The 12,791-nt window shown below is 37.5% G+C and overlaps 1 protein-coding gene across 1 annotated transcript; it reads right to left on the reverse strand.

Moving 5' to 3' along the window:
• Positions 1–8,603, reverse strand: LOC127984078 (transcription factor MafA-like). Its single transcript, XM_052586550.1, has 5 exons — positions 8,481–8,603; positions 5,861–6,626; positions 4,153–4,425; positions 2,620–2,835; positions 1–1,884 (listed from the first exon to the last, which is right to left on the reverse strand). The coding sequence occupies exons 2-5, from the start codon at positions 6,455–6,457 to the stop codon at positions 1,735–1,737; spliced, it is 1,236 nt and encodes a 411-aa protein (XP_052442510.1). The 5' UTR covers positions 6,458–6,626; positions 8,481–8,603; the 3' UTR covers positions 1–1,734.
• Positions 8,604–12,791: the final 4,188 nt, after the last annotated feature.

A 12,791-nucleotide genomic window follows, 5' to 3' on the forward strand; every position in this document is an offset into this window, starting at 1 on the left:
TTAATGGTAAAAGTATGTTTATTTTATAAGAAACCACTACAAACAGAGCATAATGAATATAATATTTCTTATAATATGTTTTACCCTGCTACAAAATATTAATGAAATTAATACACACTATCAAATGAACAAAATTATCACATTACAAACAATGAATAAATACTGTGAATAAATAATGAAAATAGCCTGATACATTTTAATTAATAAACCTATGGCGAGCCAAGTAAACCTCCTAGAAAGGTCTGTGTCTAAATAGTCATCTACTAACACCCACAGTGACCAGCTCTGTGAATTGCTAAATGAATTTGATGTCACAGTTAAATTACACCCTTAACTTAATCATAAAATGTAACTTCCAAAGACACAGTCAGTCACTCATAGTTATGTAATGATTTTCGTTTGGTTTGTGTTTGTTTGTTGATTGCATTACTTTTCAGTGAGTTGCAGTAGCTACTATGAAAATATCACACAGATGGCTTATACACATAGATTCTACATGTGTTGCATTCTTGCTCAAAAAGTCAGCAGTTCTTCATAGATTTATATCTCTAACAGTCATTTTGGTGAATGCCAAATAAATGTGCTAATGAAACTCTCGTAAGAACTAAACTCATCATGACAAATAGCTCAACACAATGAGATAGCAAGCCTTTTGTGCTACCATGGGTGATCTCATTTGTATTCATAGGTATTAGCAGAAAATGTGCACACATTTACTTTTTTTGTACGTTTAGACACTAAAACTGTACAATATCAATATTAACAGCAGTTAAACTGTAAATGATTTTACACAAGTAAACCAGATTTATCCTCTAACAAATTAGTATACCTGTTTGATTTTTACAAACTGGTAAATGATGGAAATCCTTTTTTCAAATCAAATGTATTCATAAATGAGCACTGCATTAGCCCTAATAAAAGTAACTCAAAGCCTTAAAGGGACAGTTCTCGGAAAATGGAAATTCTGCCATTATTTACTCACCCCAACATTGTTTTAAACCTGTGTGAATTTCTTTCTTCTGCTGAACACACAAAATAAGATATTTTGAAGAATGTGGGTAACCAAACATTTGATGATTGATGATTCACTTCTGTAGTATTGTTTTCCATACTGACAAAGAGAAAAATTCATGAAGATTTAGAAAAACGTCAGGGTGAGTAAATGCTGACCCTTTAAGTGTATGGCTAAATCATCAAAGATATAAAATATTACTTATTTATTGATTCATAGAATGAAACCAATATAATATCAAAAATGGTTAATGTATTAAATAAAAAAAAAAAAAGAAATAGGCAACATATTTAATAAATTTTATTTATTATAAAGCTACCTATCCACACCTTTAATTCAAAAGTTTATGATCCTCTGAGTGTTCATTATAAATACGTAAAATACTTAAAAGTTTTAAATGCTGTTATTACTTTTATTCTGTACATTTCAGTGTCTATCCAAAACTCAAAATATGCTAGAACCCTTCTGTTTCTGATTAGCTATGAATGCTAATGAAATCATGTTGCTGCTACACAAGCTAACGATGGGCAAAAACGCAATCCCATCAGCAGTAGCACGACACAAGCGCCATTACGTCACAATCCAGGTCCACCTCACAATCAACCTGCTTTGGTTTAATAGCTTATTTTAAGTTGAGTTGTATTCACAGCTCTTTGGAATTACTTTCACCCATCACAATAATCAGCTCTCCTTCAGCTCTCTTCTGTACAATGCTAATGTTGTCACAAAAAGTAGTCCGGAGGAGTAGGAGAAGGCGAGGTGTTGGGATGGGAAGGCTGAGTCTCTTTGGAACTGATGAGCTTCTCGTAACGAGCTTTGTATGTGTCTCGCTCTCTCAACACGCGAGACAGCTCACACTGCAGCTGCTCCAGCTAGAGGAACCAAAACAGAGAGACATCACTTTAAAACTTAAATCATTTTGACTGAAATTAACTTTAGAATAAAACTGGTGATCATCTTTTCTTTACTACTGTTATATATCTGAGTAAAACAGCTTCTTGAATGAGAAAAACTAAGAGAGTTATGTTATAATTGTCTCATTATTATTATAATTCCCTGCTTTGTTATAATCAGTGTTGGGGGGGGGGGGGGGGGTCACACATTCCAAGTAACGCAAGTTATCAATTCAGATTACTTTTTTGTTAAGTAACTAGTAAAGTAATGCATGACTTTATGCTACTTTCATGAGTTCGCCTGCCCATCCAGTCCTGATGGTTAATGGTAAATGAACTTGGCTTGCTGTCCTCAATGGAGGTTTGAACCCGAGGCTCAGTTTGAGCGCCTAGTTCAACCCCCCATTGAGGTACTACCTAAAGGGAGAAAAGATAAATAGAGGTGGAGATGGGGAGGTGGAGGGATGCCGGACGAATTGAAGCTGGGGGGCGCAATGAGAGCTGCTTATATGGGCTCGTAATGATGATTGACAGGACTGAATGATCAGGCTCCTCCTGAATCTATGCTTGGAACTTTATTTAAAGTTACTTTTTTAGTGAGTAACACAATATTGTAATGCATTACTTTTAGTAGCACCTTTCCCCAACACTGGTTACAATTGACTTTTGTTGTTTGTGTTTGATATTGTCTATTTTCAGTGCTTGAGAGTGTACCTGCTGTGAGAGAATGTGCTTCTCGGACTCAAGCGCGTGCCGGTGCTGGAGTCGTTTGTAACGGCAGGACTGGGCATAACCGCGGTTCTTCAGCGTCCGTCTCTTCTGTTTCAAACGGACCACCTCATCTTTGCTTACCCCACGCAAATGTCTGTTCAGCTCTCGCACTGACAAATTTACCAACTGCTCGTCAGAAAAGCGCTCATCCACCCCACACTGAAAGAGAAAGAGACAACAAGAGGTAAGTCTGAGATATTTTTTATGGAATGGACACAAAGTGTTATAATGAAATTCAAAGCTTCAGCAAACACTCACGTGGACAATAACGGATAAATGATTAGTACACAGTGGTAGAAATGTTTGATGTACTGAACAGTCAGTTGAAAACATCACTGTCATTTAGAGGTATTACTTATTTAGTGTAGTTTGTATTGCCTTATTTCTTTTGTGGTGCTAATAGAATTTAAACCAGTTGATATCAACAACTGTAAAAACCATGACAAGATAAAAACCACAACAGTAATAATAAAAAATAAAACTGCAATAGTCATACATCTGAGCATGTATTTTTTTTTTTTTTACTACAATATTGATATATGTATGCATGCATGCATTTTTAATGAAGTAGTTTTGGTTGCAACTGAAGCATTATTGATATATTCCTTTTAAAAATTAGTCATTCTCAAACTCACAATACATAACTGTTTTGGCAAAATGGTGGCAGACTGGATTTATTTGTTATCAATAATGTTTCAACTGCAACCAAAACTACTTAACTGAAAATCAATCAATCAATCAACGCTATAGTAATTATCAATGAACTTGCTTATGTTGTTGATACCAACCGGTTTGAACACAACTCTAGCTGTGACACAAAAGCCACGAGGCAAACCAAACAAATTAATAAATACTATGCTAGTATGCTATACGGCTATGCTGTTTTCTCATGACATCATGTTGGATAACATAACAATAAAACAAAAATGTATGAGCTTTGTGTTTATGCGTGTTACATGGTTTGGTCTAGAGGTGTAGTGTACTGTGTGTGTCATTTTGGCTGCACATTTCCATAAAGCATAATCTGATTGAGTGTAAGTGACAGTGATCAGGATTACATCATATTAATAGTATATATTACCATAATCTGATAGCACTGCTCCACATTTAGAGGCAGCCATTCACCAGCCACATCCATCAAATTGCTTTCAACACACTTCAAAACAAAACCCCAAAATGTAAAGCATTCTCACTGAACTGTATTTAGAGGTGTTTCTATCCCTAAATATGTAAAAGCCACTTACATGCAAATAAAGTAAGTACACTTTCAGAACTATATTTCTTAACACTCCCTAATAAACATTTGCAAATAAAAGTTCAAAATTCAAATTTTCCCACACTTTTGGAAGTGTTTCCTGAAAAGATGAAAATTATTTTGGGAACGTGTCTGCTGAAGAAGTCTGATCGCTGTTGAGTAGATGCATGTGACTTGTCCTGACAACCATTTTAGGAGGATGAATGAGTGACTGGAAGTACCTGAGTGACTTGCAGATGATGATGATGATGATGATGATGATAATAGCCTTGCATTGGATGGTGTGGGTGATGGAGGCGGCTCTGTGGACTGAGGGGTTGTGAGAAGGGACTGGTGGATGTGTTGACATTGGAGAGAGATGGAGGGTTGGAAGAAACGACCAGTATAGGCCGGTGACACATGTCTGACGGTTTGTTAAGAGCAACATCAACACCGCTGTCACTGCTGGAGTCCCCCATGTGACTGCTGCTCGAACTCTGGGACAAAACTGGGAACTGTGAGGAGATGCAAAGATATTACAAAGAGCACATTAGAAAGAGTTTACAATACAAATTGCACATTTGGCCAGTGGTTCTAGTGAACAGTGGTTTCCCTTGGCCGGTGGGCCTCAACCCTGTCCCCGGATGAAAAAATGCAAGTTTTGTGTATTTCCCTAATCAGAAACACCAGAATCAGGTCATGGGATCATTAGTAGAGACTCCAAGATGTGAACTTGGTATGCAGATAATGAGACAAGTGTTGATTGTGTGAAATGGTTGAAATGGTGGCTCCTAAACCAGGATTGAGAACCCCCGGCCTATAAGAAATCATGCGCATAAACTATAATGGAAATACATTTACCAAATGAGTTAACAGATCATATGATTGGATAACTAGACAAACCAGTGGATTGATCTCATCGCAAATGTTGTTTTAATAACCCAAGTAAAAGTACATAATCAAAATGATTTTGTATAATTAGCTACCTAAATACCTTATATAAATAGCGTCTCACAAAGTTGCATTCCCAAACAGCATCTGCCTCCTAAGATGTGTCGACTGCCTGCATTCATGCATTCATGCATTCTATCAAATGACATATACTTCACAATCTGTGCATTCGACCTTACGCATACGCTAGCATACACGTACAAAAGCAAAGTATACTTTGGGCTTAAGAATACAACATGTACTTCCATTGCTTTATGTATTGTGTTTTTCAACACATTTTGGAATGGAATGGTGTCTGAAATTGAGCTTCAGGGCCCTATTTTAATGATCTAAGTGCATGGTCTAAAGCGCATGACGCAAGTGCACTTAGGGCGTGTCCGAATCCACGTTTGCTAGTTTACCGATGGGAAAAATTATCGGCGCACCCATTGCATGGTCTGAAGGGGTTTTCCCTATTCTCTTAATGAGTCATGGGTGTGTTTTGGGCATAACGTGCAATAAACCAATCAGAGTCTCATCTCCCATTCCCTTTAAGAGCTAGCGCTAGCGCCATGGTTGATTAGCTATTTACATGGTGAAAAAACTGAGTGCTTCTCTAGCAAGGAAATGGATCTGCAGCTGCAAATAGGTAGGCCAATTCTGATTAATACAGTGACTATCCATTATAATAATACTGCGCCATTGACTTTAGACCAGGTTTTAGCTGGTCAATGGTACAGTCTATTTCAATTGCTTTAAAATAGCAACCCGCCATCAATGTGCCTGAATACACCACAATTTTCAGACCAGCACGCCCACGGGTGAACAAATAGGTGCAAATTAAACATTGTGCCGGACATGAAAATGATAACTGCATTGGGCTGGAATTAGCAAGAAACACTCGCGTCGCGCCTGGCGCTGCATTGCGCTGGTTGTGTAAGAGGGCACTCAAAGTTAGAAGTAATTTGCTTCACTCGCTTGGGACAAACAAATACATGGTCCAAATATCTTAGATCATACCTGTGAAGTTACAGCAGCTGCAGCAGAGTTCAGCAGGGCTTCCACCGCATCTTCACATCCCAGAAATCCTCCTCGATCCCGATCTGCTCGGTCCGGCACTCCTCCAAGTGCTCCCAGCAGAGACGCGGCACCTCCGGGCTCCCCACCGAACTGCTGCTGCAGTGCAGCCAACCAGAGCAGGTCCTCCAGGGAGGTGGGGTTTGAACACGGCGTGGGGCCTCCAGCCGCTGGGCTCCCGTCCAGGTTTCCTTGAGATCCGGAGCTCTGGCCTGACATGTACCCAGTGGAGATGGACAGTGGGAACGAGAGAGAGGAGGACGAGGAGGATGCAGATGGCGGCGGGTGTCCGTCACTGAGAGTGGGTGACGGAGGAAGGGAGGTGTAGGGACTGGAGCTGAGGCTGGAGTCAGGAGGAGGGTGAGGAGCATACGGGGAACCAGCCGTCTCTTGGTGGACACCTGGTTTGGGGTATAGGCAGGTCGGAGGAGGTGGAGGGGTGTCAGGCTTCACTTCAAACTTTAGCAGGTCGAAGTCATTGAGATACTCCATGGCCAGGGGGCTTGGAGGCAAAGAGGGCAGCGGCAGAGACGAAGACATTGCTGTGTTGACAGGAAGTATGGAAGTTGTTGTCTTTGAGTTTTCAAGGCGAACAACAACAGACTTTGGGTTTTTACACAGAGATGGAAACAGTAATGTGGCAAATTAGACTCGGTTGTTAAAATAACTGTTCCTTTGAACTGAAGGCTTCCAGTTTTATCATCTGAAACTGGCAGAGAAAAAGAGAGAGAAATCGTGATTAGCCATTAGTCTTCTCCAGCTATATGGTGCAGATACTTTATGAGACCCCGGAGCACAAAACCAGTCAGAAATAGCAAGGGTATATTTGAAGCAATAGCCAAAAATACATTGTATGGGTCAAAATGTTTGATTTTTCTTTTATGACATAAATCATTAGGATATGAAGTAAAGATATTTTATACATTTCCTACGGTAAATATATCAAAACATAATTTTTGATAAGTAAAATGCATTGCTAAGGACTTAATTTGTACATCTTTAAAAGTGATTTTCTCAATATTTTTATTGTATTTATTTATTTATTGCACCCTTGGATTCCAGATTGTCAAATAGTTGTATCTCTGTCAAATATTGTCCTCCTAACACACCACACATCAGTGGACGCTCATTTATTCAGGCACTGGTTTTGTGGTCCAGGGTTACATATGGTAATCTGTGAGCAGTTATAGTAGGACTACATTAGCAGGAAATGACGGATGTTCTGGAAGGTTATGTCACATTAGACAAGAAGATTCCCAAGCCTGGTCTGATATTGTAGTGTAGGGTGATAGTGACACCTTTATTAAATAATAAAAACATAAAAACCAATTTAAGAAAGAAAAAATCATGAAAAATTACAGAACATTTGTGATAAACAGCTTTTCATTTATTGGATAATTATGTATCCTGTTGATGTATGGGTTGCAAACTGTTTCAGATTAAGAGAGGAAAGGCCTAAATCCAATCCCATAATCTTAATCCATCAATCTAGATATCCCACTGAACAGTTGCTCCCTAACACAAGTGTAATGTACAACTCCAACAATATTTAATATTGTCAGGACTGATGAAATACAGGTCAAATTATCATTATAGGGTAACAGACACAGACCAACTAACACATCTTCTCTAGAAAGCACCATTCAAAGCATTTTGGGTTAAAAACCGAACACTGTGGCATTTTGAGATAACACAAATTTTATAATTAACAATTCATATGTTGAAATTTACAACAACAACAACAAAAATCTAACATCAAATATTTCACTTGTTATATGGTAGCAAGCAAAGAGTCACACATAAATGGTTAGATCATAAACCAAATCTACTAAAAAAAAATCAAATATAAAGATTAAATAATAAAGTCCTTACAACTTCAAATAATTCCCCATTTAAATTCCAATGCGTTAAACAATTTTTATATCTTGTCTTTAGAGGAAATAAAAATAAATAAATTAATTAAAAATAAATAAATTACAAATTAAAAAAATCTTTTAGTACAGAAACATCTTGACATTAGGCAGGATTTCATTTTAATAACTGAGATCTTTCTTAAAGAATTTGAAATTAACGTACTAAAATTTGAATAATAATAAATATGTTTTGACTTAATATTAAGCAAAGTAGGCAACCTTTAATTCAGAGGTTAGAATATAAACTACAAACTTGAATAACAAGAGTTAATTTTAATCAGAAATGTTTAGTTTTAATAGATTAAAATAATTCTTTTTTCAACAATTATTAAACATTAATTTGTAATTCCATCTTAAACTGAAATATTAGCTTTAATAAACTTATAAAACGGTTTTTAAATCGAAACAATCATTATTTTAGATAGCTGCTGAGAGAATGATTTACTTTCAATAGTTTTAGATGGTCTTCAGTTTTATAGAAAGGTTAAAAGAGTAGATAGAGTGGGAAAAGAGAGGATTTGAGAGTGGAATAAAAGAGTGAGAGAACAAAAGAGTGTCAGGATAAAACTAGCACAACTACAGAGCGACAGAGGGAGAAATGGAGAGACAACGGAAGAAAAAGTTTGTTTTAAAAAGCCCATGTTTCTTACCGTGTGTTCATGTGGACACATCCTGAGGTATTGACTGACAGATTGACTCCTGCCAGAGTGTGTATATGAGTGTGTGTGTCAGTGTGAGAGCATGTGTGCGGTGTGAGTGTGTGTGTGTGTGTGAGCCACTTTGGAACTGATTGCCACTAACAGCCCCCCCCCCCCCCCCCCCCCCATCTGACCCCCGCACCAAATCCCCATCCATCCCCATCCCGTCTCTCTCTCTGTCTATCTCTCTCTCTCTCCTGTCATTTTACACCAATCAACTTATACTCAAAATGGTAAACTGTCAAATGAGCAGCACAGTTCTTTAATTTCTCCTGTAAAGTTTTAAAATAAGATGTTACAAATCTAATTATAAAATTAACAATATAATTTTTTTCCCCAGTCAAATAGACAATGACTTTTACAAAACCATTATTTTAGGATGTAAAATGTTGACTTCCAAAACTTACAACTTAAAATATATAAATACTCTGTTTGAATAGAGCAGTTTTTCTATGATTATTCCCAGAGCAAACACACAGACTGATGAGCTGGACTCATTACATGCTGCCCCCTGCTGCACCGACTGAAACATCAGACTTTTCAGGACAACAGCCCTAAACAATTCTACAAAGAAAAAAAAAAACATCCACTTGTATGATGTGACCGCAGCCACAGGACAGTAAATCATCTTAGTGTATATTATACAACTTTTAGGGAATCATTCAGGATTTTAAAACTGTCACACAGCAAGACTTTATTCCAATATAAGTACAACTTCTGCACATTGTAGCAAAATAAAATAAAATAAATAAAAATGAAAAATGTTGCACAATGCACAGTATTTGAGAAGTAATAATCCTCTGTCTTGTGCATGGCAAAGCTTCTGTGTTTTTGTGGCTTGGTGTGTTAAGCACAGTGTAATTGCAGAGAGTTAGTGGTGGGCAAAAACTGCCAAACTAGCACTTTTAGTGATCCTGGGGGGCTAAAGTTGTTAATCTGAGGTCCTAATAATGTCTCGTTGAGGAATCAATGTGGTAATAATGTCTGAGTAAATCTGATTTAGACACTGGGAGTAATACAGTGAGATATGTAATCTCTCTCTCTCTCTCTCTCTCTCACACACACACACACACAAAGTAACCTGTTCTTGTAAACTATTTTTAAAACGGACATTACAATAAAATGACATAAACAATGGTTTATCAAATTTATACATATAGTGAAAAGGATTGCTAAAAACTGTTCTATTAGGTGGAAACATCTTTAGATCTGAAATCAAATTCTTAAAATAAATTTTTTAAGTGACTGATATATCCCTTGATAATACCTGCAAATCAGCAGTACTCTTGTCAAATTTAAATACATACATACATAAAATGGAATTGGGATTACTTTATATTCAGTAACCAAAAGCTGCAAATGCCCTGATTTTACCCCAAACATAACCTCAGATAAGGTCATGTAGAATGAGAAAAAATAAGGTATGCAAAGGAGAGAAAGCCAGGCAAATTTGGCCAGTCAGAATGGACGGTTTTCATTCAGAAATTCATTCTTATGTCAAAACTATATATATATATATAGATATATATGCAGAATCCAAAGTGAGCAAGCGACCCTCCAGCACCCCACCGCTGTGTCCCCATCTGATCCTGCAGATACATGTCCTAATCCACTCTAACACTGTTACAAGCTACAGATTAACTATTTCATCCATCACTCCCAGTCGCTGCAGCCTGCCCAGGAAATACTGAAGAGGGATTCATCCTAGACTGAAGTACATGCACACGCTTCCCAGCCCAAGCATCGCTGTTCCTCACACTTTAGACTGCTGTTCCTTCACTAATGAAGAACCACACAGGAACACATGAGCAACGCAACATTAACACATCTCCAATGTGAAGCTTCATCAACCAAAGTATGACACAGAGTATGACCAAGTATGTGACTTGATAATAGTGACACAAGCAGCACTAATTACTCTAACTGAGCAGAGAAACTGATAGTCCTGCCTTAAACTAACGCATTAGTCCAATCAGAAGTCGACAAGCCAGATTCTCAAACAGTCCGTTGCTTTTAATACTTTTTAGTAATTCATTCAACTCTTTTTTAAGAATATATAAGGTTTTCTACAAAAATAGTGTACTTCAGCAATTTTGCAGTTGTGCAAGAGCATTGTGTGTGTGTGTGTGTGTGTGAATCTAGCTATGCGTCTGTGTCTGTGTGTGATTAACAGACTCCTCACTGGATTAAGAGGCTGATTCTACCACAGTAATCTGGTGTCAGATTAGCAGATTGGACTGATCTGGTAAACTGTCTGTAATGTAGACACACCTCCCACCTGCGTAAAGACGTGCAGCTTTAACAGAAGAAAAGCATGAACAAAAGATGTTTTTCAGTCATTTACTGCAGATTAATCCACAGATTCACAGTGTTTGAACAAATACAGCATTCCTTTGATATTTATATGACTGTTTTACTTTGGATTATCAGCCAATTTCAAGTTTCTGCCCATCACTCATGTGTTAGAAATACACACACTCACACTATATATGCTTTTACTGAAATTAAAGTATCATGCATTAATGTACAATCTTTTGCACTTTTTGTTCAACCCTGTGTCAGAACAGAATCCATGAATAAAATGTTTGATATTTAAGAGAGTGAAATCATCTCATCTTTTGAATTTATCATTTTATTTTATTTTTTCCACCAAGCAAAGTGTTTTAAAATTAAAGTTAAAAATTATGTTGAGCTTTACGGTAGGCTTACTGTTTATAGTAACTATTAGCTATTGCAAATTATGTGGTCTAAAGCTAACACCATTTTTTAACTATTAAACATAAGCCATTAATTAATAATTTCTGAATATAATTTGAATGTAAATATTTGTGGTTCCTCTGTGTGCGGTTTATGGTCCTGGTTGTGCCTGAAGTGGGGAATAAAGCACTGAATGACCAACCAACCTCCAGATATACAGATTTATTTATGAAAAAAAAAGAAAAGATTAGACCATTCTTGTCTTGGAAGGTTTTGTTGTGTTTTGTCTGGAGTTAATTACGCTCGTCTGGTGACAGTGTCTGTGTTTGACCCTGAAACCCTCAAAACAACCACACAAACATGGGCATTAGCTGTAATCTGGATAAACCAATGCAGAAAAAAACTGCTAGAACTGGCAGACAGTAAGTGGTAAAAAGAGGGTTAAATGAAGGGAAGTAGAGGGGAAGGAGTAAGGGATCAGAGGATTAGTACGGTCGATACATATTATCTTACCCTCCAGTCTGAAAGATGACACTAAATCTGTTAAACTCACCCACCCATGATTCCCACCTCTCAATCCCCCAACTCCGTCAGTCCCATCAGTTTATATTTCAGTAGACATGCTTTACATTTATAAACAATGCAATTTATTCTGGTTTCAAAACATCATTACTTCAGGCTTCAGTGTCACATGATCCTGCAGAATAATTCTAATATGTTGATCTGATGGTCACCAAACATTAACATTTATTCATTTAGCAGACACTTTTACCCAAAGCGACTCATAGATCTCAGACGTCTGGAGGAAGTGTAGATGGTCAAAGTGAGTGGAAGTTGGTGGGTGCTGAGCCTGAGGCTGCTCTATACACCAGCATCAATGTCCCGCACCCGGTGAGATAAACAGAGGTGTGACATGGGCCCTTTCGGGTTTGTGAAGTGTGGTAAAGGATTGATTGTGCATGGAGTCAAGCCAGAAGAGCATTGTAGTCATCCAGTCTAGAAATGACAAGGGCCTGGACAAGAAGTAGTGCAGCATGCTCTGTTAGAGAGCAGGGATGCATTAAAAGTGACATTAAATGGCTTTTATAATGTTACTAAAAGATTTCAACTAAATGCTTTGCTTACTGCATACTGAGTTTGAACATGTTATGTCATAATGGAAATAAACAGAAGGATGTGTGTATCCCTCTGTTGCACAATCACTTAAGTGTTAGTCAAACTCTAGAGGGCAAGATTAGTGACCCTGATGACTTAGAGACTAAACTAAACCAACTGCAAATAATGTATCCATGTGTGCACCTGCAGAAAACAAAAAGGTACAAATGCAGTCACTGGGGTGGTACCCTTTAAAAAGACCTTTGTACCTTATATTAGCTGCAGTAGCTACATCCTTGTACCTTTTGAAAGAGCAGCTTTTTCTGAGGGGGCATTAAATCAATACTTTCTTTTACATAAACATTTTAATATTAAAAATGTTTCTTAATCTGATAAAGGCTGAAGTGTTCACCAAGTGTTTTGTAGAACACCACAGTTTTCTCACGTTAACATTGCAAGAAGGTTGCTAGA

This window comes from Carassius gibelio, chromosome B20, assembly GCF_023724105.1.
Source record: "Carassius gibelio isolate Cgi1373 ecotype wild population from Czech Republic chromosome B20, carGib1.2-hapl.c, whole genome shotgun sequence".
NCBI classification, from domain to species: domain Eukaryota; kingdom Metazoa; phylum Chordata; class Actinopteri; order Cypriniformes; family Cyprinidae; genus Carassius; species Carassius gibelio.

What these genes read in the sequence shown, in the direction of transcription:
- LOC127984078 (XM_052586550.1), bottom strand. Translation starts at nt 6,457, where the DNA reads ATGTCTTCGTCTCTGCCGCTGCCCTCTTTGCCTCCAAGCCCCCTGGCC. An exon ending in CAGCTGCTGTAACTTCACAG is followed by an intron (nt 4,426 to 5,860) that starts GTATGATCTAAG and finishes ATCTCCTCACAG; the next exon opens with TTCCCAGTTTTGTCCCAGAG. An exon ending in ATCATCTGCAAGTCACTCAG is followed by an intron (nt 2,836 to 4,152) that starts GTACTTCCAGTC and finishes TTTCTCTTTCAG; the next exon opens with TGTGGGGTGGATGAGCGCTT.